Below are 26615 nucleotides of genomic sequence, written 5' to 3' on the forward strand. Positions count from 1 at the left end.
TAAAGGCATCAAAGGTTAAATGGATAACAGAACAAAGAAAAAATAGAATCAAAGATCTAAAACTACTAAGCTGAATAAAATAGGAAGAATATGTAAAAGAATAAAAGCAGTCCTTTAGAATGCATCCCAGTATAGCCAGCCTAACTCATTAAGATAATAGCTAGATAAAATATGCTATTAAGAGAAATATTAAAATATATTGAAAACCCTAATAGAATATGTTAATGAACTGAAAATGTTGATTGTGAGCCTTTCTGGAGAATGAAGTCATGAATATACGGAATTGAACTCCTTTAAGGAACTGAATTTATTGTCCAAGACTAAAAGAACACAAATATAAAAGATAAAGTAAAAAGTCAACACATTAGAGAATGGAAATGGTGGCAAACATTAACAAAGTATTCATTTAGTCCCAATATATAACCAGATCATTTGAGCCTATGGGTAATTCAAACCAGTAACTTCACAGCAGTTGCATTTGAGCAGAATTTTTATAGAAATTTCAATAACCTGATACGTTAGTAGAAGTGCATTCCTACTATTTTGGCCAACCTGGAAGTTATTAATTCAGAGTGCTAAGCATGCAAGATGAGCGGGGCTTCCTTGATGGCTTCATCCAAGCATAGATGAGAACCAACTGAATAAAGGATGCAGCTGAACCTTCCCTCCAATATCTTTGAGGGTAAGGTATTAAATTTCACTAGTGTAAATACCCTCTGAAGTGAGATAAAAAGCATAATAGAACAGTTGGGGATGGCAAAAGCTGTGGTACAGAGGCCCCTGCACTATTAGTCAAAATAGTGCAAGTCAATGATCTTTGACATTTTTAAAACGGCTTTTTCTGATTAACAAGATTTGGGATGTGAAGTCCAAAAGCACAAATAACAAGTTATACCCTTTTCTATCAGGAAATAAAGCATCAGCAAGAATAGACGGGGTCAAAGATCAACCCTGAAATTTGATTTGGGAGCTACTGTGAATTATAATTTGATTTCCCTCAGATGGTAAGGATATATGGAGAAATAAAAATGAGTTCATTGGACAAATAACAGACCATGTACTCTTTCAAGAACTACCTAAGATTTCTGTAGCATTTTAGACACTTAGAAAAATGCTTCCGAGTGTGTTGCACCTGCTTACTGTTTCTTAAACGAATGCATCTTTTCTGAGGATCAGATTGCAGCTATGGATGGCAACTGCACAATCCCAGGAAATGATGCAGCTTCTGGCAGGTAGCACTTGAGCCCCCTATGCTCTTCAAATCATGAATTGTGCCATGGCATAGACCCAAAAATTTGCTAGTTTCCTTATAAATACCAACAAGAGCAATAAATAAGCTCTGTACTAAAATTTTTCAACTATTCCTACACATCACAACGCTATCATAATCCATAATCCACAAAGCTATAATCATCAAAATTATGACAAATCAAGGCTTGAACTATCTCGCTTTGCATGTATTGAGTCTATCTCATATATTAGTTTCACCTTTTAAGATGCATTACTGAAATAAATGAACTTTTGCACGATATTCTAATTTTTCGAGTTTCACCTGTATCTATACATATAGACACACACAGTATAAATAACATAAACACAACTGTTATCATCCAGAAAAATATCCTAATCCATCTCTAGTTTCAATAGGCCATTCAGTATGGTGAGCAGTGAAGGCATCGGGCTAGAAACTGGGAAACCATGATTTAGGCATAAAAGTTGGTTGGATGACTTTGGGCAGCCACTCTCAGTCCAAAACACTTTACAAGATTGATGTGGGGAAACTAGGAGGAGGAGGAAAGATTATTATGCATGTTCGCCACCTTAAATTACTTTTAAAGTAATAAAGGTGGGATAAAAATCTAATCCTTACAAAAGGAGAAAGCCACTGACAGATTAAACATCCACAGGCAGTGATCCAGCCATGGCTCATGAATAGAGATCCATACCTGCAGATCACTAGTGACCTGTCCAACTGAGAAAACAATTCAAAATAGTTCAGATTTAGTTTGGGCTAATTACAAGTCAAGATAACTGTGTCTGCCATGGCAGCTATGAAACAAAACTGCCCTTGTTGAGGCAATGCTACTACAGGTGCCTCAGGATAATCAGCTTGTGAGTCTCAATACTGAAAACGCCATTGCCTATTCACAGAGACTGCTGAAAGAACACTGGTGATATCCCAGCCAAATCTGAGTGCTCAACACATGATACAAAGACTCCAGAAGAGCCCTGCTGGCGCATGGTTAGAATTCAGTATTTCAGGCTAACTCTGCCCATAGCCTGGAGTTCGATCCTGATGGTTGGTTCAGCCTTCCATCCTTCTGAGATTGGTAAAATGAGGACCCAGATTGTTGGGGGGAGGTGGAAGTAGGCTGACATTATATACCACTCAGAGAGTGCTATAAAAGCACTATGAAGTGTTATATAAGTCTCAGTGCTATTGCTAATCAGGCCCAAACCAGATAAGAGGAATCTTATATGAACAAACATGAATAGGCTAACTTATTCCTACCCATTTGCAGTGCAGTTTGTTATGTATAGTTCGTTGTATGTTAATTCTAGAATAGACATCCCATTATATTATTATTTATTATTTTTAGAGCGGATGTTATCGTTACTGTTAAACTGACATCAACAGAGCAACTACTTGAAATGGTGTGCAAATTTTATCATTAAAAACTACAGGTGCTATTCAAACAATGTTCTGTAAACACTGTCTGCTAAAACATGCATTTTAAATGTAGCAGGAATTGGTTCTGATTCCTGAATAAATTAAAGATCAAGAGTGTTGGCAACCTGCATTTGGAAATTAAGGGTGGTACCTTTTTACTACCATTCTAGTAGATGAATTAAACTGGTTACAAGTTGATGCAAGTCTCTGAGCCTCTGGGAAGAAAGGGCTAATCATGCTTTAAGAAAGAGACAGTGTTGAAATAATACAAGAATCAGATCCTCTTGTGATTAGTATAGAACTGAGTAGATGCCAGCCACAAACCAAACTTTGAATGCCAAGAAGTTATTAGAATTTCCGTATCTCTTTTGAGTGTTCAGAACATTATGTTCTCATTTTCTCAACAGTCCTTATGACGACAGTATAAAATGACTAGGTACTGTAATCCCTGCTTTCCCTTAAAATAAATGCTAATTGAACTCTATACCATACATACAAACATGCACATATCTTGTCCCAAAGGGTGCTTTTACAAGAGGTACCTGGACTTTTGTTTTTCTTTGAAGATGTTTCACTTCTCATCCAAGAAGTTTCTTCAGCTCTGACTGAAGAAGCTTCTTCCCCACCATCCAGTCAGAGCTGAAGAAGCTTCTTGGAGAGAAGCAAAATGTCTTCAAAGAAAAAGAAGAAAGTGCAGTTGCCTCTTGAAAATGCACCTTTCAGGCAACTATGACCTGGATGACTGAGAATCTCCATATCTTGTCTCTTTGTAGAGACAATCTTGGCTTCTCCATAACCAGTTGAAGCTATGATTAAGTCTGTCCATATATTGTGAAATTAATTAACTGTGAGCATCCTACACAAAGCTAAGTCCAAAAACACTAGAGAATTCCTGGAAGCTTGGCATTCAGACAAATTGGCAATCAACAGGCATGCAGAGATAAACATCATCTACATACCATTCAAAAGAGACAATCAACAAGTCAAAAAGGAAACAAAAAGGCCCAAACATCTCCTCACCAGCGATCAACAACCACAAGAGCAAATTAACACCAAGATTAACACTAGACCAACAAACAAGAAGCAAACAATACCCTAATCAGACAAAGAAGTTAACAGTTAACAACCCAATCAAGGAACCACCAAGACCTTCCACCAATACTGACAGAACAAGCCACTATATAAAATGACAGTAAATCCCTACTCCCTACTAGCACTGATGATGTTGCCTAATTTGGAAAGGAAACATCAGTAAATAACCAAACAACCAGAGTACCAAGGACTCCACAGTTCAACCCTGGGATACAAATATTCTATCAGTACAATTGATTTAATCAGCAATGATGCCAATTGAAGATCTCACTGGTCTCCCGAGACCCCCAGGCCTGATGACAAAGCAAGTTCTTGAAGAACTTTCAAAAAATAAGGAATGCTGATCTCATTTGGTCCCTCAAAAAACTTAGCTTTAAAGGTCAAAACCAGCCCTTGAATTGAACCCTGAAGCAAACTAGCAACCAATGCAGCTCATGGAGGTGTAATGAATGTTGTTCTAGCAGAACACATAACTGCATGACTGCATTTTGCACCAACTGAAACTTCTGGATACTGTTCAAGCGCAGAGTCTTCCAATCCAGGTACAGGTATGACTGGTGTACTCCTAGCCATGACTGAGGACTCCCAGATTGTACAACGGGCCTGTCTGCAGTAGTACCACCTCAGTCAGCACCAAAAATGGCACAGTCCTAGGACCAGTAAGCCCCCAAATTCAAAGCTACTAAGTCTTGTCAGGGTTCAACTGAAGCCTCTTCCCCATCTAGAACTTCACAGCCTCCAGACACCAGAATAATATCACTTAATGTGCCAGGGGCAGAGATGTTGCAGGTAATCTCACAAAATCATTGCTGGAACAGGGAGAAATGAGTCTGTCTACTCACAAAATAGCTTTTGTAATAGATATAATAATCACAGTCCATTCATTAACTGGAATGTAAACTAAAAGTTGTTCCTCATCATCCATTTTCATTCCTGAAGATGGTCCTTATCAAATTTCAGCTTTCTGATCAGAACAATTTCAAACTAGATTGCAGCTATGCATGATTTTTATTTTTTTTGAGAATGCCTATACGTCTCATATCCCAGTGGTATTCATAGAAATACAGGTAATGCTGGAAGGTTGAATTTTGGAGAATACTAGTTTATTATTATTATTTTTTAAAAAAAGAAGTTAGAGCCTGATAAGTGTGAAGGAAGCTGTCTGGGCATACAATCATTCCTATAGGCAGCTCCACTCCAGCCGAGAATATTAAGTCCATCACCAGGAAGTCTATCCCCAGTATTTGAAATATGCGAGCGTGTGTGAATGTAAATGCTGTTATAGTACTGAGGGGATGTTTGCTGCTATCTTTTCCAATGGTTTACAGTTACATTTCAGAAACATCATTTTAAATCTGTCACACTGCCCTGGAGCAAATCTGCCTTAGAGGCACTGGAAAATTTAATAAATCAGTTTCTATGGTAGCTATGAGCTAATGTGCTAATTAAACATATACTCAGGAGCTCATTGCCACAAGCAAAGCACGTGGGCGAAGAGAACCGGTGGTAACTTAAATGTGGCAAGAAATATTGTAAAACGGGGCAAAACTCACTTAGCATATTTCTCACTTAGCAGCAGAGAGTTTGGGCTTCCGCTGCGGTCGTAAATCGAGGACTACTCGCCTATCGACCTGCGCAAACCAACCGATAGAAAAATCTCCCGTGGTAACTTCCCATGTTTCCTAATCAAGACCATATCTTTTAATCCCGTTAGCTTCAAGGCGTATAAAACCGAAACGTCGGGACCTCTGATCTTCCAGGCCAGCGGCGAGAGCAGAATGAAAATGTAAACACGAAAGCCTATTTTGCGCGTGCGGGGAAGTTCCCGGCGATGGGTCCGGCTGCTCCTGCCGGGTTTCTCGCCCAGCCAAACGGCACGTGGCTCCGCGGCTACCGGGGCCAGGCGAGCCCCCGAGACGAGCCGGCCAATGAGGAGATCGGGATGGAACCAAGCCTTCGAAGGGGCGGGGCCCCCGTTTCGGAGGGCACCTACCTTCGGATCATGTGAGCAGAGGGCGCGAGCGCGAGGAGGAGAGGGGCAACACACACGGGAGCGTCGTGGCGGCCGGCGAGGGTAAGGGGGTTAACAAGCGGGGCTGTCGGCGTGGAGGCGCGCGGGCTGGCCACGAGAGGGAAGGAAACGGGGACGGGGGTTGCAGGGAGCGGCCGCGTTTTCAACCGCGAAGGTTGCACAGCGCCTTGTGGCTGTAAAAAGGGCCACTTCGGCAGCTAGTGGATTGGGGAAGGCGCGCGAGGAATGCGCGTGAATTAACCTCTTCCAAGAAACAGTTTTGCTGCTTCTCTGCCCCAAAGCTAGCTGGGTTTGGAGACGGATTCACCAGCAAGAGCCGGTTTTTTTTTTTATTGTTATTATTATTATTTTGCTTGCAAAAAGCTCCTGAAAAGCTTTAGGCTCTGCCTCGTTATATTGGAAACTGCGGGAGAAATAAACCGCGTGGGTTGTTTACTGCAAATGGCAGGCAAAGTTCCCGACCCGCTTTCTACAGTGGAAAATCTGGGGTTTCTTGCCGCCAAAGGACGGGTACGTTTTTTTTCCCCTCCCTCCCTTCCTTCCTTCCCCAATCCGATCGTCTGAATTCAGAAACGCGGCCGATTCCCGTCACGCTGACAAACGTTAATGGGGCTTCAGGAATCCGGCTAAGCAGGCTAAACTTCTAGAGCGGAGGGTGGTGGTTTTTTTTTTTTTTTTTTTTTTTTTTGCAAGGCGCGTGAAGCAACAACGCGCCCTCTGAACGCGAGTAACCCGAGCCGGCTTGGCCGTCGGGAAGTCGATCTTCGCCCGGCCTATCGGAAAACGCCGAGCTCTTGTTGATTGATGGGCGAGAGACCTGCCCCCCGGGGCTTCGGCTTGCAGGGCGGGACTTTTGCTCCTTCGGTTCTAGCGCGAGGCGGGGGTGGGGGCAACCTTTGTGTAGCTCAGGGGTCTCCAAACTTGGCAACTTTTAAGACTTGTGGACTTCAACTCCCAGAGTTCCTCAGCCAGCTTTGCTGGCTGAGGAACTCTGGGAGTTGAAGTCCACAAGTCTTAAAAGTTGCCAAGTTTGGAGACCCCTGGTGTAGCGAGTGGAACCCGAGAGGTGAGGCCGAAGGAGCGCGTGAGGCAAGCTTTGTCCTGTCTTGTCCAGCGGACGCCTCGTTCCTTTCTATCTGAGCCGCTCCGCGCCCGGATACACGGACAAGCAAGGAGCGTTGTGGGAGGCTCGGGATTCCTTTCCTGGGCTCCTCGAGCTCTTGACAGCTGGAAGTAGAAGCTCTTCACCCCGTTCCAGTTTTGGCCACGCCCGTAATGGATGCTTTACCCTCTTCCTCAAAAAGTGCACCCGCTCCAGCCGCGGTGCGCTTTCGCTTGTTTGCTCTCCCTCCTTAAGTAGGCTCCCCTCTTGTCCTCCCCGTCTCCCCCCACTGACTGTGCCCACTCCAGTGATGGGTTTCAAATTTTTTTTACTACCGGTTCTGTGGATGTGGCTTGGTGGGCGTGGCAGGGGAAGGATACAGTAAAATCTCCATTCCCTCTCCAATCCAGGGGAAGGTTACTACAAAATCCCCATTTCCTACCAATCAGCTGGGACTTGGGAGGCAGAGAATAGATGGGGGCCGGGCCAGTCAGAATTTTTACTCCAAACTACTCAAAATTTCCACTACTGGTTCTCCAGAACTGGTCAGAACCGGCTAAAACCCACCTCTGGTCCACTCCTTTTGTAGCAGACAGCACCAATCCCGATCTGGCTAGGAGCGATCCTCAAATATTAGCCTGAGATCGGACCTTTTTAATACTTTCCCACCCATTTTAAAATTAATGCACCAACACTTGTTGACTTCAGAGCTGAAGGAGCTTCTTGGATGAGAAGAGAAAGGTCTTCAAAGGAAAACCAGAAAGTCCAGTGTCTCTTGGGAGAAAAAGCACCTTTGGGACCATAACTCGTCTGTCATTGATCCTACTGGCTCAATCTTGAAGGAGTCTCTTCCACATCAAGTTAAGGTTCCGGGGGACAGGTCCCTGTAACTTGCAACAATGCAAAAGCAGCTTGAAGATGCTTTCCTCCGAGATACTTTTTTTCTAATTCCTTATAAGATACAACTACCAACTAGGTACAACTTTAGGATTTTGAGAAGGTCTTCATCCAAGAAGTAACCAGGTCTGATCATGCCTTAATTTGTCAAGATGAAATCAAACCTAGTTGGGGCCTCATTAAATCTCTTCCCATAATGTTTTTGCCTCTTATTTTATATACTGTATCTCCAACAATGTTCTCTTCTTTCTGATTGATCCCTGGCATTCATCTAATCTGAATTTGTCTAAATCTACATACAGGTAGTCCTCGATTTACAACCATTCATTTAGTGACTGTTCTAAGTTACAACGGCGCTGAAACAAATGACTTATGACTATTTTTCACATTTATAACTGTTACAACATCCCCATGGTCACATGTTCAAAATTCAGGTTCATATTAATGACGGTTGCAGTGTCCCAGGGTCACATTATCACTTTTTGCAACCTTTTGACAAGCAAAGTCAATGGGGGAGCCAGATTCAGTTAGCAACTGTATTTCTAGTTTTAAGTGCAGCAATTAACTTAACAACTGTGGCAAGAAAGGTCATAAAATGGTGCAAAACTCACTGAACAACAATCTGTCTTAGTATAATCCTAGTACGATTTGATAGGTTTATTATTTCTTTATTTATTAGTTCAATTTATATGCCGCCTTTCTCCGGAGACTCAGGGCGGCTATTATTATTATTAGGTTATTAGTAACTTTGACTATCACTAAGTGTTGTACCTTTTTATTCTTGATGAATGTACTTTATCCTCCGTATGTACATTGAGAGCATATACACCTAAGACAAATTCCTTGTGTGTCCAATCACACTTGGCCAATAAAGAATTCTATTATATTCTTTTTCTTTCTTAACAGAAATTTTGGGCTCAAGTGTGGTTGTAAGTCAAGGACTACCGTGCTTGTAGTCCCACCTTCTCTCCTCCAAATATTCTGCAACCCATTTCTCTGTCTCTTTTTGCTCAGTCTTCTCTGTTTACTCTACTGTGTAACCACACACCCTAGTCTCCAGTTGTTAGTCGCGAAGTTGTGTCTGACTGATCAAGATCCCATGGACAACGTTCCTCCAGGCCTTCCTGTCCTCTACCATCCCCCAGAGTCCATTTAAGCTCACGCCAACTGCTTCAGTGACTCCATCCAGCAACATTCTCATTCTCTGTTGTCCCTTTCTTCTTTTGCCCTCAATCGTTCCCAGCATTAGGCTTTTTCTTTATTAGCACACTGCTAGTTATGCAGTTGTTTTGTTCTTTCAGTCTCTTATTTGTTTTGTTTGCTTTAAAAACATTCTCTTTCCCCTCTTGAATTCAATGCTACAAAATTACCATTGGTTAATATGTCCATTATTAATGTTATTAATCGAGATTCAGAGGAAATTGGATGGCTCAGCTATTGTTTGTATATGATATTAAAATCTATGCAAATAGTAGAATTCAGGTAGTTAATTTCTTAGTTTAACAGGTTCTATTTGCTACTGGCAAAACTGGTTTTTAATAAAATTAACACAGTATCCAAGATAGAACAATTCTTCTTGTGCCAGATTTTCAGTTAAAAGTTTTACAAACCTTTAATTAGGCTATGGAACATGAAAACATCAATGTTCTTTATATTTACAGTTCCTTGGTGCAGTAGGTAAGATGTTTTACCTGTTTAAAACAGGTCAAAATTTAAGTGCAAAAAATGAGAATATTTTTATATGAACTTAGTCTCTGAAATCTTTCCACATGTGTAAATTTTTTGCTTAATTTTTCTTTAATACTTGTCTTGTAGTTACATATGTAAATTGATGGTGTCACTTTAGATATTTCTCATATGGAATAATAAATTGCTCATAGTGCCAATACCTGCTATTTGATTTTAGTAGTGATTTATCTTATTAAACCATCATTTGATGCTGATACATATGTGAACCAGCTTTCTGACTTTATAGTTAAAGTCTATATATAAATCAAGAGGCAATTCAGTTCAAAGGTGCTTAATAGCATGTTTTCTTCTATTGCCTTGAAGGGTAGAAGATGCATTGCATCAAGTGATAATCAACTTCCCTATTCTGGCATTTTATTACTGAAACTGTTTTCCTAGTAAATGATGTGGAAGAGACTCCTTCAAAAGTGAGTAGGATCAATTGCAGCTGAGATACGCTCCCAAAGGTGCTTTTTCAAGAGGCAACTGGAGTTTCTGGTTTTTCTTTTAAGACGTTTTGCTTCTCATCTAAGAAGCTTCTTCAGTTCTTCAGATGTTTCTCTGTTTTCCTAGCAATTGAATTATAGTTTAATATGTATGCTTGGAGTCTTTACTTCTGACATTTAAAATTTAATTACAGTTTTATATGATAGCATTATATTCACATTTTAGTGACTGACTTGAATGACCTTATCCAAATAGGGAGCCTATTGAAATAAATAGAAAGGCCATGGGTAGACATTCTGTAAGCAAAGTGATATTCTGCTATTTATTAGTCTGTTTCTGTGGTGAAGATAGGAAGCATGGAATTTGAGTCTTTCACTTGTCTTGATTTTAGATCTCTATTAATAAAATATTTTAAATAGGTAATCATTTTGCCACATAGAACAGGATGGAATTTGAAGACATTTAAACAACATAACATATTAACTCAGTCATTTTGTTTTATCCATAGGCTAAATCAAAATGTCTTTCTTTCTCTTTCTTTCTTTCTTCCCTCCCTCCCTCCCTCTTTTAAAGTCAATAAACTTTAGTTAAACAAACCACATCAGTGCAATATGAAAATCCAGTTTTTATCGGCATCCAGTTAGAGCCAGTTCTCACTTGACTCATTGTTTACACTGAGGATGACTTGCTGAAGACAAATCACCGTTGTTATTGACAGAGCCTCTTTTGCAGTTGTTGAATGCCTCTGTTCAGACAACAAGTCAAGTTGTCCCAATTGTTTTATTTTTCAGATATAAATGTGCCATCAAGTATGAAGGAAGGAAACCCTTCCCTGCACACACAGTTCTTTGGTTTTAAATTGCAAATGAGATTTTTAAGTGCTTCCTGACAACACACACATTGACATACGTGCCTTTCATGCCTTCTAAAAATAATTTCAGATTTAGCTCCAACAACAGCCACAGTGATTTCAACACCTGCTGAAGCTGCTATTCTTTGAAGATGTGAAACAGTGCTGAACCTTTAAGAAGTCACTTTCTGAAGGAAAAAATTGGGGAATAGAAAGGGGAAAGAGATTTATACTATAATTAAAAACATTAGCAATGAAAATAAACGCTATTAACCAAAAACAAAATGGGAAAAATGTGGTGAAATGTGGCCATCTTGTTTTGAGTTTCTGGACCATGTTTAGTTTCTGTTCTAACCCACAAAGTGAAGCCCTTCCAAGTATTGGCTTATTTGTTAGTCTGATATCCTGCCTTTAGTTTAGAGTGCAAAGTACCAAACGTACCACTACTTCTCTCATACAACAACCCTGTGAGGTAGTTTGGGCGGAGACAGAATAATTGGACTGAAGTCATCTAGCTACTACCTCTAGCTACTATGGCTACTACAGGCCTGTTCCAGTTTTCAAAGCCCTAGCCATAATAAAATGGAAGAAATGTAAAGAAAATACCCTTCCTCCATACAGAGACTGTTAATTGGAATAGTTTACATTTTAAAAATTCTAAGCCTGTAGGGTATATTCTCTTTGAATGTGATTCCTAATTGTCTCTTTAATTAATCTTAAGACATCATACATATATTTGGGTTTTGGCTTAGTATATTGTATAACCCAGGCTGGTTTAGCATTGTGTCTAAGCCAATCCAATGGCTGTTTTCAGTAAACCAAAGCTAAAATCACAAAGTGTTCTTTAAAGGTAAAGATTGCTAGCCAAGCTTCACTTCCTGTGATAGTGGGTGCGTGGCCATATTAATTCTTGGCAACAGAACAGAAATATTTGTATTTGCCTTTCCTGGGATGTTTCTTAACCAAATCTGATCTCCATTTTGATTGGAACCAAATGTTCCAGAGGAGAAGGAGAAGCCAGGGTGATCTAATTCCTTGCAATTTCTGGATTTACATTGCAGGCACTTGCAGTGGGTGTGGGATCAGAAAACATTCCAACTGTTATGAATGGTGTGTTACAAAATGCATCGAGTAATGCCAGGTCTTGACCTGAACATAGCCTTGGGCTAGAAGTGAAATCCTTTGAATGCTATGCTCTCAAAAATGGGTATGTTTATTCAGGAATGTACCTGTAATTAGGTTTTCTTGCAGGAAGGTGCACAAGAAGATAAGCTGTGATTGAGTGCCATTAAAAGAAAAGTGCTCTGTCGGTTAAGCCCTCAGAACACATCCACTGTTGAATTGCAGCAGTTAGTGAGCTGTACTCAGTGGGACAGGAGCAAACATTCTTGATTTTTTTTTGTCATCCAGATCTTTTTGGATTTATGTTTTCTTTTTTTAAAAAAATATTTCCAGTTATGGCTACTATTATGTAAAATAGAAGGAAAAAGTGGATTGAAAAGGTTTTGAATGGATTGATAAAACTTATGTGTTTTACAAAATTGTATCTTCACAAAAGGAACAAATGCATGTATGCAATGAAATACATGGATAAATCTCTGAATTGATATTTCTGAAGTGCTGCTGGTTTTTAACTCCATCCCCTCAATAGCTCAGTGCTTAAAGACACTGAGCTTGTCAGCTGGAAGGTTGACAGCCCAGGTTTGTGACTCAAGTGCTGGGCAACGGATGAGCTTCTGTTCTTACCCAGTTTCTGCCCACCTAGCAGTTCAAAAGCATGCAAATGCTAGTAGATTAATAGGTACCACTTTGATGAGAAGGTAATAGCTATTCCATGGAATAGCTGGCCACATGGCCATGGAAATTGTCTTCAGACAACACTGGCTTCCTTGTCCAAGAAACACAGATGAGCACCACGCCTTAGAGTCGGACACAACTGGACAGGGAAACCTTTTTACCACCTCACCACCACCAAAACCTCTCCCTCACCCCCGCTGTAAGAGTATCCTTGTTCTTAAATTAAAATAATATGACAACTACCTGTGCTATTGCCAAGGAAGTTGCATGGACATCTCCATGAGAGAAGAAGGCTTCGGGAGCAGAGTTCAGCTTGAAGGAGATTCATTTCATCACAGGGATCATTGATAGGATCATAAGATTTGGTGAATCACATAATATAGGAACAATTCCTTTGGATGTAGGGGAGGGGAGTGTAATCGTTGATTAACAAAGTACATCAGAGTTAAGGCATTAGTTTCATTTCACCAGCTATCCGGGGGTGGGTTAGCTTCAAAAATTTTAGCAAGGGGTTCTCTGCCTGGTTGCTGGATGGGCGTGGCCATGATGGGCATGGCCTAGTTGGCCTCCTGCACCATGGCGGGGGGGGCATTTTTGCCCTCCCCAGGCTCTGGAAGCTTTCCTTGAGCCTCCGGGAAGGCAAAAACAGCTATTTCCACCCTTCCTGAACTTCCAGTAGGCCTGTTTTTTGCCCTCCCTGAGCCTCCATGCGCGCTCTGCACTTACCTGCATCCAAAACCGGCTGCGTGTGAGGGGCAGAGTAGGATGGGCGGGGCCACCAGGAGTGGGATTTGGGGGTTCTCCGAACTGCACAGAATCTTAGCTAGAGTTTCTCCCAAACCCCTATGAACCCCCAGCAGTCCACCCCTGCAGCTATCTCTGCAAAGAGAATTTACAACTGACTAATTGCATTCCAGTGCCCACTTCATCTTCACCCTTGGCTACTGATGACACTGCCCCTTGACTTTTTAAATTATCTCTCTTCCTTGCAAGGAGACTTCCCCCCCTTTCTATTACTGAATATGATAACTTAAGATTTTTCTTAATTTCATACAGTATATGTTTTCAAGCAATAAAATTGCTCTAACATATATGCCCTAAAAGTACTTCTATTGATGTTTTACTTCAAAAATAGAGAAAGAACTGAATATGTATTGGCTGGCTGCCTTTCTCTCCTGGATAGGCCTAAGTTTCCTACCTCAACTCTGGCTGGTAGAACGCCTTATCTTCTGCCATCTTCATTCTCTGAGATTGAGTAGATAGGGTCTTCCAATAGGAGCCTCCTCTTCAATGAGCTTTTTTCCAGATCTCAGTCAGTGGCTCTTCAGCGACTTCTTCCAGATTTACCCTTAAGCTTTCTACACCAGGGGTCTCCAACCTTGGCAACTTTAAGACTTCTGGACTTCAACTCCCAGAAAGCTTTGCTGGCTGAGGAATTCTGGGAGTTGAAGTCCACAAGTCTTAAAGTTGCCAAGATTGGAGACCTTTGTTCTACACTATAACATTGCCCAGCTTAGTTTTGGTCCATCAGGCATCCTTGCTCTATCCTGAAACCCAAACCAAATTTTTAACAGTGTAGCACTGTCTACAGTCATCTTGACAGCCATTACAGGTAGTCCTTGACTTATAACAGTTCATTTAGTGACTGTTCAAAGTTACAATAGCACTGACAAAAGTGACCTATAACCATTTTTCACACTTACAACCGTTGCAGCATCCCCATGGTGACATGATCAAAATTCAGTTGCGGTTCAACTGGTTCATATTTATGACGGTTGCATGTCCTGGAGTCATGTGATCAGCTTCTGACAAGCAAACTCAATGGGGAATCCAGTTTCATTTAACAACATTTAAATGCAATGATTCACTTGGCAAGGAAAGTCATAAAATGGGGCAAACTCACATAACAAATATTTCACTTAGCAACACAAATTTTGGGCTCGGTTGTGGTCCTAGCTCGAGGACTACCTGTATATCACTTCCAGTTTCTCTCCTTGGCTCTTCAGAATCCTGTCTATTCTTTTTTGGGCCCCATTTCTGATTTCATCTCAGCAGTCCTTCCTTCTCCTATGGGAACAGTTTCCTAAATGAAGCTAATCTACTATCAGCTTATTTGCTCACAAAGCAAAGTGTTTGGATGTCTGCAAAGATACATGAACAGCTAGAATGAAGTCATGGCTGAATGTACCTTTTATTCTTACTGACTGAAATTCTGACCAAATTCTACATATTACCAAATTCAGTGCTGAATTTCACTTTTGTGGAAAATGGCTGTATGAGGAGGGATTGATACAATAGTTGTGAACACTGGTTGCTCTGACTTTGCTAATGGTTGAAACAAGGTTTCCATTAGTTTCCCATTAGGCTGCAAAACTGATAAATACCAATTAAGATTTGTTGTGCCATGTAATATGTAGAATCCGGTTTCTCCTTTATGCCATGTGTTTGCCAGAAACAGTGTAATCTTGGTCTGAGCCATTTTCTGTTCTACTGAACAGAGAGCATAGGCAAGTCTACAAGATTAACTTCTGGTTAAAGAATAATTTGTCCCATTCTAGCATAGGGACAGCTGGGTCTGCAGGTGCAACAGGACAGATATATGGTGATGCCGATTTTATTTGTACTGCAATGCTTATTTGTTCCATTGAGTTGTTTCACTGAATCTTTTGATGTAGAGCATAATATAATGTAGAGTGTTGTATATGACTATAGCATAATAAGAGAATGGACTTTCCTTTTATCTTTTTTTTTTTTTTGCAGAAATATCTTTTTATTTTAAAATTGATTTTTGTGCATATCTATCATAATACATATATAACATATCAAAATCCAAACCCTAAAATTGCACACTGAAATTGAAAATCAAAAGGATAATGTATGTTGAGTTATTATATTTTTATCTTGCCTTTTCTTTATACATAACAGGAGTAATACTAAGAAGAATGAAATAAAATTCAGAGCCAAAAGAAAATGCCAATATATCACTCACCAAATAATTAAAAGATAAGGATAGATTTTATGTCAAATCAATGGCTTTATTAACATAACAATATCAGATACTAGGAGTTCGTTGCTAACTAGAAAGTCATTGGATATTTGGATATTAGTGCAGTATGTTTCAGGGATATTTTTTTGAATTGGAATGTGTGTTCCTACAAAATTAATTTCCAAAAATCTTCTATATCTTGATTTTGTTTCAGCTAGATGTGGATACCTTTAGACAAGTTTCTGGTTATTTTCTTGCAGGTGGAGCTATAGATTTCCCAAGGCCTTCATTTCCATCTGATTTGATTACACACTGTGCAGTTCATCTTTTTATGAGGGAATAGATCAACCCATGGTCTCAGTAAGTCACAGCAAACTGCTATCTGTTTCTGGTCCATTGCTTGCCCCAGCTTTTGATCAGCAAAATATCATATTAGATGTTTTCAAGCCTGACATGCCACCATTAAATTTACTGCAGGACTGCAGCAATGAACAAGTATCTTTTCCAGCTGTTACCTCAAACACAGTTTCTACACCAGAGATGGGTGTCTCATTGTCAATGGTAAAGAAGGAAGTGGAGAAACCACAGAATACCATCTATGAGGCTTACCTCAAACTGCCAGATTTTTGTTCTGATATCTCTAGAGATTTCATCCCCACACTGGAAGAGATTGAGGAGTTCCTCAATGAGAAGAAAGAACTTGTCAAGGATGAGCTGAATGACAAACAACCAGGGGGACAACTTGAGATAAAATCTGAAATCAACTTAAGCAGTGCAGGGGAAGAATCTGCTACTGGGACTGATCTAGATGAAGGCGTTTCTAATTCTGTTCAGGCTGGAGTAGTATCTGGAGATATAAGCATGCCTGGAACCATGAGGACAATCCCTGTTCTCCTTCAGATCCAGCCTGGCCAAGCAGAAGATAGCTCATCCATCCAGAATTCTGTGGGTGGTATCCGGGTGGCCCATTTGATCATCAGAATGCAAGGCCAAAACTTGACTGTTTATCCCCAGGTCATTCCAAGTCCTGTGAAAGGCACAGACCAGAAGTATGTACGAATAGCTCCATTGCCTGTGGCATTGAGGCCAGAAGTTCTTGGAAGTCCAAAGAGTATAGAGACCAAAGCCCCCAAAGTTTCCCCTTCAGTTATTCGAGTCCACAAGTGTACACATCCTGGCTGCACCAAGATGTATACCAAGAGTTCCCATCTTAAGGCACACTTCCGACGTCATACTGGAGAAAAGCCTTATACTTGTACATGGCCTGACTGTGGTTGGAGGTAAGTGTGTGACAGTGAAAACCGCTTTCTTAACTAAGTTCTCCAGCTACATCTTTCACTGCTTTTATAACTATAGGCTTACTGTTCAAGCCTGTTTTTAGCATAGTTCAATGAAACATTTCAAATAGGTGTAATGGTCTTAGAATTCTGTCATTATTTTTACTATTTCTCTGAACCTACACTCTAATTCCACATATATTTTCACAAAAGACATTCCAAATAGTGAGGCTCATAAACCTCTTCAGTGAGGCTTATAAAACTCTTTAGGATTGCAGTCCAAATACAGATCATACTTTGCTTGAAAAATAATTTGAAATGTATTAACCTGATCTGAGAAACGTACACATGATCTCAACACAGTTGACAGAAACAACTATATAATCATTTGTTAATACTTGGATAATTATTCTTGATGTGCTCAACAGTATCTTCTTATATAATTATATGAAGCAATTTTTAAATAAACAATAGTGTGAGACTATGCTGTTGTATATTTAATACGGAGTTGGGAAAGATACACAATATGGCAATTGAAATATTCAAATTGCCCACAAGGGAAGATTATAATAATGTTAACTGTTTAGTGTACAAAAAAGGCACACGTTTGTCTCTTTCTTTTGGGAGATATCTTCCAAAACTCGATGGTATAAAATGAAGATAGAAAAAGAGAAGTACTTTTTCACACAGCACCATAAATAAACTACGAAATTCATTACCACAAGATTCCCTGAAGTCCATCAACTTCCACAGGTTTAAAAAGGAATTAAACAAATTCTGGGAGGGTATCAAAGGCTCCCAGTCCACGGTTACAGCCATCTGCAATCATTTGCTGACGAACATGAACAGTATAATTTGCTGTTAGGTTTCCCATGTGCAATCTCTTAGGAACAGAATGTTGAACTGGAAGGTTAAACAGGCATGGCATTTCTTATGTCCAATCTTGGTGAGAGGCTGATTCACATACAATAGTTTCTCTGTCTTTTTCTGTTCCCTACTCACAAGGTTTTGATTCGTTTTACAGCTGCCTGGCAGTTTACAGTAATTTAGTTTGGTGTAAAATAAAGAAGTTATTTTACACCAAATAACTTTCCTTCTTAGTACGACTGGGAAAAGCTTCAGCTGCTCAATTTTTGCTTGGTGTTCTACAGTTTTGGAAAGCCTTAAGGTTAGCCTCCCATCCCTTGGGACTGTGTTTAATGTACATTTTCAAAGGCAGCATGAATTAGTTCCTCATAGTATTCCCCTTTCCTCCAGAATCCTCCTTAGTCTACAGGTCATTGGCCTTTATGACCTCATCTTTATGTTAGCCTCATTCACCCCTCCTTTCTCTCCCCCCCCCAATCTGCTTCTTGTATACTTTGCAGGATGAAGAGTTCTGAAAATCTTGAAAGCTCTCTACAGTTTTGCACTTCACATATTTTCTTCTGATAAAGAATTATCCACTCATGGACTTTGTCAGATTGTCATTTTATTTATGCAGTTATGCTGGTCTTTTCAGTCCTAGCTATATTTTACAGCAGTAAAGTTGCAAAGTTTTGGAAAATTACATTTATGTGCATATATCTCTTCTTCAAGCAATGGTAGTTTGTACAGTTTTAAATGTCCAGTTATCTATTTGTCATTGCATCAGTGGAGACTTTCCAAATGTGGAGAAAGGCTGCTGTTAACAGATGTGCAATTGTATTTACAGGGAGCTTTGCAGCAATTGCCAGAGCTGTGTTGTTTGTCCCATGACAGTTTTGTGATAAGAACAGGATTACCATATTTGGGCTGAAAGATGCCAGGTAACCTCAGAAGGGGAACAAAGAGTTTGATTCTGAATCTTTGTACTAGCATTCAGTGGTCATCCAGATTTTTATAGTTCAGAATAAGGGAAACAATTTGAAATAACATGTAATTTATTTGCAGAGATGAGTGTGATAAATCCCTATATACTGTATAGCTGGCTGTGATTCACAAGATATTGCCTAGAAGCCTAAAGAACTGGACTGCACCTGTTCCACTCTATACATTAAGAACTTAAGTTCTTTCATGGAGCAGATTGTCCATTTGTAAAGCTATTAAGAGGGTAGGGATTTTAAAAATTATTTTCTGGTTAAACATCTGGCATCCCAAATGGTGAAATTACTGTTGATTAAAGGAACAAATTCTGTCCATCAAATGTGGTGAAAGAAATTAATGGTCTTATGAGCTAGGGAAACTTGTGAATTATTTTAGGTGTGAGATATCCACAACTGATCCACCTGAAGATTAGTCTCTCAATTCTTATTTTGTGGACAAACTTGGAAAATGAGGGCTTCTTCAGTAGGAAATGTACCCTTCCCCAATCCATAACGTCTACACCACCGCAAGTTTTAACCATATGCCACAACAAATAGGGAACTGCTCCTTGCCACTTTGGCCCACTCTCATTTGCCGTTTTCTACAGTTCTTAGTCTACAAGCTATCAAGAATTATGCTGAAAGGTTCTTTGAATGATCTGTTTGCCTCCACTCTTTCAGCTACATATCTTTGGATGCATTCCCATTTTATTGCAATTTTTTCCTCCACCTCAGAACTCTGGTAAATGAATTATGAAATGGATCTTTGCTGACTCCTCTGATGTGTGGACAATGAGTTGCTTTTAAATGAAAATGCAAGTGGGAGGAATTATGACTGGAACATATTTCAGATTCTACATTATCTTACGTAAGCCTTGTTAAATGTTTCTATCATGTTTTGGTAACCAGGAATGCATTCCCTTAGTTTGAAACTATGCTGCTTCATGGAGGTGGGTACTCTAGAGATTTTAGTTCCCTTCTGGGGAACTGGATTCTGGATTAGGAGAATCAAAGCCTGATCAATTTAGGCAAAAGGTAAATATTATTATCATCTATCAGTGGATATAAGGCAAAAGATGGTGTTATCTTCCTCCTCTATTCTGGCTTGCTAGGAAGCCCAGATTGGTCACTCTGGGAAATTCTGATTTTAGTTTTATCCTTGATCCAGAGCTCCTCTTGTGTTTCCTCTAATAAGAATCACTAAAAAAATAAACTAGATGGTAAAATCTATTATACCACAGTGAATTTCTTGGTTTTATCCATCTGGCTCTATACAGTGCAGAGTTGAGTCTTTGATAGAGCTTGAAAAGAACAAGCCACCCAATCTTAGTCGCCCTTTTTATTTCTGTGAAACCTTCAAAATGGCAAAGGGGCCTGACTAAGTGAACCGAGAATACGTACCCATACATATGTAACCCAAATATATAAAGGTAGGACAAATTATAGCTTGAAAATTGATGCAAACATTAGTTATCCAATAACTGTATTCAGAAGTTTGTTTCTTAGTTATGCTGGTTCTGTTTTAAAATGCTTATTATTGAAGAAGGATAAAAAGAATTGATCTTAGATTGATTCTAATCCAAGGGCTTGATGCAGCATTAAACACACCCTACAGCTTGGCTTGGAGTTTGTTCAACTAAATCATAGTTTGTTCAATAAACCACAATGGAGAGGTATCTCATAACATGGTAACACAATATGTGAAACAGATCCGGAAAATGACATTATTTCATTAGAATTGGGTATCCTAATATGTCAAGAGCCATATTCCTGGAAAGGTCATTTGCTGAAGGTTCTGTGTGAGTCATGGATAGAGCTAAGTCAGTGGTAGGCATAACCAGAAACCACAATAGCAGGGTTATTTATTTATTTATTTATTTATTTATTTATTTATTTATTTATTTATTTATTTATTTATTTATTTATTTAATTAATGTATTTATATGCCGCCCTTCTCCAGAAGGACTCAGGGTGGCGAACACAAGTTAAAAACATGTACAATAAAATCTCATTTTAAACCAAATTAACTAATAAATAATAAATAATAAAACCCAGAATCAGAGTCAGCCTATTTGCTTGAACAGCCAAGTCTTCAGGTCCCGACGGAAGGAGCGGAGATCAGGAGCCGTCTGGAGCTCAGTAGGCAACTCATTCCAGAGGGTGGGAGCACCCACAGAGAATGCTCTTACCTCTTACCCCTTTAGAAAGTTTATTTTTGCCACCCTTTGTCTTTCTCTCTCTCTCTCTCCCTCTCCCTCTCCCTCTCCCCGCCCTCTCTCTCTCTTTTTTTTGAGACAGTCTCTTTCTCTCACCACCACCCTAAAAAATTCTTTGTCATCCAGGCCAAGAAGAGAGACAGATTACTCAAATCAGAGAACTGAACAGATTGCTTGGTGAGAGTTTTGAAATTAGGTTGATGGGTGCATGTTACCCAATACTTGCCTTATATATTTACATTTGAACAAAGATTTCTTTCCAATTAAAAGGAAAATAAATCTGCTAAGGAGTAGTTTGTGTTCTGAGCCCAGTTTGAAATCATGTCTAGCCTGTTTCTGAATTGTTATGTAACAATGGACCAGCAATGCTTCCTTCTCGTCACATTCTGAATAGAGAAGTGGTATTGCACAAAAGCACAATGGCTTTATTAAGATTTGTTAAGATCTGTTGCAAGACTTCATAGGAATATTGGGTGTGCATATGAAAATAAAACCAAAGACACTATTAAGAGCGAAAGAGAAGACCTGATGTGCACAAAAATAAAGTAATATAAGCCTTTATTGTTGTGAACTGGAGAGGTGTCATGTCTCCTTTCTCCTTGAGTCATATACAACAACATGCTACATACATAATGTATTTGTGTGAATTTATATGAGCCAATGTTTGGTTTACAAGGGAAACTTCATAAGTGGAAAAATACTGGTTCCTTGAAATTCAAATAAGGATGACATCCATTTGATTCTCTTTTCTATATCCCAGAAAACTTTCCTGCATTCTGTGGTTTGGTGTTGATGGCACAGGGGGAAAAGCAACAGTCTCTCTGGTTTTAACAAATGTGCAATAAACAAATATTTCCTCTTCTGTCTGGCAGGTTTTCCCGTTCAGATGAGCTTTCTCGCCACAAGCGCTCCCATTCTGGACTCAAGCCTTACCAGTGTCAAATATGTGAGAAGAAATTTGCCCGCAGTGACCACTTATCTAAACATATGAAGATCCACAAAGGGTCATTCAGTTCAGGAAGTCAGTCAGCAGGTTGTTTTCGTAATAGTTAACTAACTCCCTGTTTCCTTGCCAAGAGAAGATTTCCCATCAACTCAAAGGACAGCTGAATAGAAAATACAATTTTTCTTTAGGAGATAAGTAATTAGAAAATGACTTGTTTAAAGAAAAAACAACCTCTGTTTCAATGTGCCTTACAATTATGGTTTGCCTCCAAATCAAGATCTTTGACACATGTTAATAATTGTACATTATATCTGAGAGGAAAATGTGACAATTCAGGATGTGGAGAAGAACAGCATGAGATCCTGTTTCATTCTAAATGTTGTAAATACTGTACTGTAAATATTATTCAGGAATTCTGTATCTTCTACCGGTATTAAGCTTGCACACACGGGACTGTATTCAAATGTAAGTTACCTTTTTCATCATCTCTCAGCCTATCCTTGTTTGATCAGCCTGGCACTTATTCTAAAACCAAGAGTGGGAGAAAATTATTTTGGTTTAAAATGTAGGCAAGTGAACGTAAACTATAATAAATCCAGCAAACAAATTACTCCATGAATTCCAAATTCCTCTTTTAAAATGTAGACTTCCTAAATTTATATTTTGCTACTTCAAAGTGAGTTTCATTGCTTTCTCTGTAATATGCTTTCTTCTTTTGTTTTTCTTTTGGGAAATTAATTGTATTTTAGATTACTGTGAATGATTATATTCTCTCTTAAGAGCCAGATTTAAAATGCATATTCAATGGAATGCAGATTGCCAGTGCCTCTGAATGGGACCCAAGATGAATTTGTACACTTTTTGCTATTCATCAAAGTGCTGCATTATTAGGGAGTGCCTTCTGCCTTTCTAATAAGGCAAGCCAGAATGAGTCTTCAGTCCATTTTAATTACAACAATAAAGAGCCGGATACATTACAATTGATAAAACACTAATCAATGTATTATGATGTCTGCTATACACTACTGTACACAAAATCCTTGCATTGGATTTGTTATCTCAGTACAGCAATGGCAATGCCTAGTTAACTTTGGCTGATCTCAGACAACCTAAGCATGTCACATCTGGTTGATATGTGGATGGACATTTCCAGGAAACTCCAAGGCTTTGGGTAGACTATGAGGTTAAAAATGATCTGAAAGAATAGCAGTATGCAATAACACGCTACGTCTATGTTATTTTTAAAAAAAAACTACTGTCAAGCTGTCAAGAATGCAGCCCAAGTGGGAGTTTTCATCTTTAATATGGCTAATTTGCTTAAGTATTTAGATCTAGTTTAAGTGAACTGCTGGTGTAAAATTTAGGACAGTTAAATGTGAGCACAGAAAACGCCTTGTACTTAAGAGGCAACATGCATCCGCAAGCAAGCAAGCAAGCAAGCTTCTTATGTATCTCCAGCCTGTCCCAAAATGCAACAGTTCCTGCCAGAAGAGGAGAGAATCTGTATAATCCTGTGTAAGAGTAGCAGCCTGCACTCAACCATGCTTACTTGGAAAACTGATTCTGAGATATGTCATGGCTTGCCTTAGATGTTTTAGCCTCCTTCCCCTATGGGCACTATTTTCATTTTTTAGCGTGTGCCAGCCCAAATGATTTATATTGCCGCTGACTCCTTTCTTTGCTCCAGTGTTTTCCACAAGAGTTCTGTACTGTGTCAAGTTTATTATTCTCTGTCTCTGACCACTCTCAGTGAAGGACTCTGAATAATGTATAAAAGGTGTACTACAGCGATTTCTCCCCACTGAACGACATTCTGTTGGCATAAATAACAAAACGATTTTAAAAGCACCTCCAATATGCCGTACAGAAAATTTTACCATGTCACAACAAATTGTACTGAAAAATCTTCAAAGCAAGTTGTATTTGAAGATACAGAAATCCATAATTCAAGCCCAACTATGTAAATATGTTTGTTTATTAAGCATATTTCTATGCTGTTGCAGTTGAAATGCTCTCAGCAGCATACATAGATTAAATAATATTGTTTAAAACAACCCTGGTACAATTTTAAAATCCGAACATACAAATAACAGTAAAAGAGAATGACAAGACAGTAAAATATATATTTTTGCATATATCATAATAAGAGATAAGACTTGAATCAAAATCCTTCCTAAGTTGTGCCTTACTTCTTACTTCTGAAAGGAAAATGTCTTCTGGCAACCCAAATCATCTCTTTTTCATTATTTCATGAATAGGAGAAGTAATTGGCAAACTGATTTCCAAGGATCTGTTGATGTAGCAACCATGTACCCTAGAAGAAAAATAAAGCTGAAATCTATTATAATAGGTTGTAGATACTGAGCTTCAAATAATCGAATAAAATTAACAGAGCATTCAGCGGTGGAACTAATTGTCCCCCCAAAAAATAGTAGGATTTCCATTGTGGGAGATGTTCATGAGAAAGCTGAAGAGCTGTCTTCTGGGGATGCTTAATTTCGATTCCTATCCTAGCAGGGCGTTGACCCAATAGCCTCTTTCAACACTCTGATTTGATGAGATTTGAATTAATGCCACCATTATATAGCAAGTAAATATTCTTACATATGTAACTGCACCATTTATCTAACATATAAACGCATAGATTAGGTATTACTGAATTCTTTTCCCTTTCGGAGTTATTTGGACTCGGAGAACTTAATTTTTCCCCATAACTTCTACCATTCTTTAAAAATGCTGTTACAAGTTGAAAGCAAGTCCTAATATAAAATCATATATGTTCTATAGTTGTAATGATTTATGTAATCTCTGGTTACATGTTTTATGGGGGATTTTTTTTTCTTGCACAATAGGGCTCCCAATTTTTTATACTTGTTATAAAGAGTTATGTTGACCACCAGGAGGCACTGGAAGATGGTACACGATCCTTATTGGGAACCATTGGACGAACATATCAGATGTTGGTTAAAATCCTCTCCAAGAACTAAATTCATTGATTATTGCATTTTAGATGAATAAATACAGTGCATTAACTTTAGGAGCTTTTTGGTTCCCACTACTGTTGTCAGACGGAATATATCGAATCAATCAGAATGGTATCCACACACTGTTTCCCTTCGAACTTTGAGGCAGTGTGAGAAAGTTTTACATGATTTTCACCCTCCCTGTCATCCTAGTGGTGGTGGATTTATTTATTTTTACACAATATATAGTATGTAGTGTTTTCAGTTACACTAATTACCAGGAGGCAACAGACTATTGTAGTTTTATCCTTATTAGGAATCATCAGATGTACATAGCCAGATTCTTATTCTATAGGATTCAAACCCTTTACTGCAGGGGTCCCCGGGCCGTGGCACACTATCGGGCCATGGCCTATTTGGAATTGGGCCATGCAAGTGGCTGGCTGGCTGGCTGAACTTCTGTAAGCAGTGAGCCGGTGGGCACTTGAGTGCATGGGCCCTAGCCCACTGCTTGGCAAGTCAAGGGCTGCATGGGTGCGTGTGTGCACCCCATCCCGCTGCTCGCACCACCCAGTTCCCCTCTCTCTCTACCACCATCCCCAGCTGGGCTGCCAAGCCACAAAGGTTGGGGATTGCTGCTTTACTGGGAATCAAATGTATACATCATTGTGTGGGTTTTGGCAGAATAGGCATGGTTGATTGATGTTGAATGGGGAGATAGTTCAGAAAACCAGCTTGCTTTGTAATAAATATCATTGAATGACCATCATTGAATGACCATCACTCTTTCAGTACAAATTTGTCTCAAAGGACTAATGTGAAAAAAAATAAATGAGCAAATCAACTAGGATGCAAATGTTATAGCAAATAACTGCAGCTCATGCAGTGGTTGTTTGAAGAAGTAAATTGTACAATAAGAACAGAAAATATAAGATTGCAATCTATGATGCATATATATATATAAAGGATGTAAACACAATCACAACTTCCAGATCATGCTCACTTACAGTTTTATGATATTTATTGCTGCATGTTCTTGACTGAACCTGGCAAAAGTGTAAATCTTTTTTACTTTTTACAAGTAAAACTTGTAAAATATGGCTTTATCTTAATTGGAGGCAACAGTTATTAAAAAAATATAAAATCAGGAATAAAAAAACAGTTCAAAAACATGAATCTTGCATAAACACTGAGCCAGTCCCTGAAGAATCTTAAAACGAATTATTTTTTAGCTGTGTTGTCATAACTTGGGCCAGGCAAAGACATAACAGCATGCTATGCTTGGTTAGCATAACTACTTCTTCTTCCTCCTCCTCCTCCTCCTCCTCCTCCTCCTCCTCCTCCTCCTCCTCCTCCTCCTCCTTCTTTTCTTCTTCTTCTTCTTCTTCTTCTTCTTCTTCTTCTTCTTCTTCTTCTTCTTCTTCTTCTTCTTCTTCTTCTTCTTCTTCTTCTTCTTCTTCTTCTTCTTCTTCTTCTTCTTCTTCTCCTTCTCCTTGTCCTTCTCCTTCTCCTTCTCCTCCTCCTCCTCCTTCCTCCTCCTCCTCCTCCTCTTCCTTTTTCTTCTTCTGCCATGTCCGTCATCGGATGTTGGCGATCATGTTGGCAATCCTATTTTTGTCAATAGCCGCATGAAAAAGTGCTGCTGAGTTTTGTCCAAACCAGTCCCTTAGGTTTTGAAATCATGATGTTCTCCTTCTACCTGGGCCTCGTTTGCCTTCAATTTTTCCCTGGAGAATTAAGTGAAGGATGCTGTATTTTTCTGGGTGTCGCATCACATGTCCAAAATAC

General features: G+C 39.3%; 1 protein-coding gene across 7 annotated transcripts; it reads left to right on the forward strand.

Moving 5' to 3' along the window:
* The first annotated feature begins 5380 nt into the window (after window positions 1-5380).
* On the forward strand, window positions 5381-22844 carry LOC117663879 (Krueppel-like factor 15). 7 transcript variants are annotated; one of them, XM_060689743.2, is made up of 4 exons: window positions 5524-5837; window positions 15863-15962; window positions 16080-16882; window positions 21791-22844. In XM_060689743.2, exons 2-4 carry the CDS (start codon window positions 15954-15956, stop codon window positions 21969-21971), a joined length of 993 nt encoding a protein of 330 aa, XP_060545726.1. In that variant the 5' UTR covers window positions 5524-5837; window positions 15863-15953; the 3' UTR covers window positions 21972-22844. The 7 variants fall into 7 exon arrangements, with proteins under 7 accessions (XP_060545725.1, XP_060545726.1, XP_060545727.1 ...); XM_060689744.2 differs by adding an exon at window positions 18573-18666 and having other exon boundaries at window positions 5707-5837; window positions 15863-16882; XM_087889402.1 differs by lacking the exon at window positions 5524-5837 and adding exons at window positions 11881-12026; window positions 18573-18666 and having other exon boundaries at window positions 15863-16882.
* The last annotated feature ends 3771 nt before the right edge of the window (window positions 22845-26615 follow it).

This window comes from Pantherophis guttatus, chromosome 3 (genome assembly GCF_059756535.1).
Source record: "Pantherophis guttatus breed Tessera chromosome 3, ASM5975653v1, whole genome shotgun sequence".
Lineage (NCBI taxonomy): Eukaryota > Metazoa > Chordata > Lepidosauria > Squamata > Colubridae > Pantherophis > Pantherophis guttatus.

What these genes read in the sequence shown, in the direction of transcription:
- LOC117663879 (XM_060689742.2), top strand. Translation starts at nt 15,954, where the DNA reads ATGGTCTCAGTAAGTCACAGCAAACTGCTATCTGTTTCTGGTCCATTG. An exon ending in TGGCCTGACTGTGGTTGGAG is followed by an intron (nt 16,883 to 21,790) that starts GTAAGTGTGTGA and finishes TCTGTCTGGCAG; the next exon opens with GTTTTCCCGTTCAGATGAGC.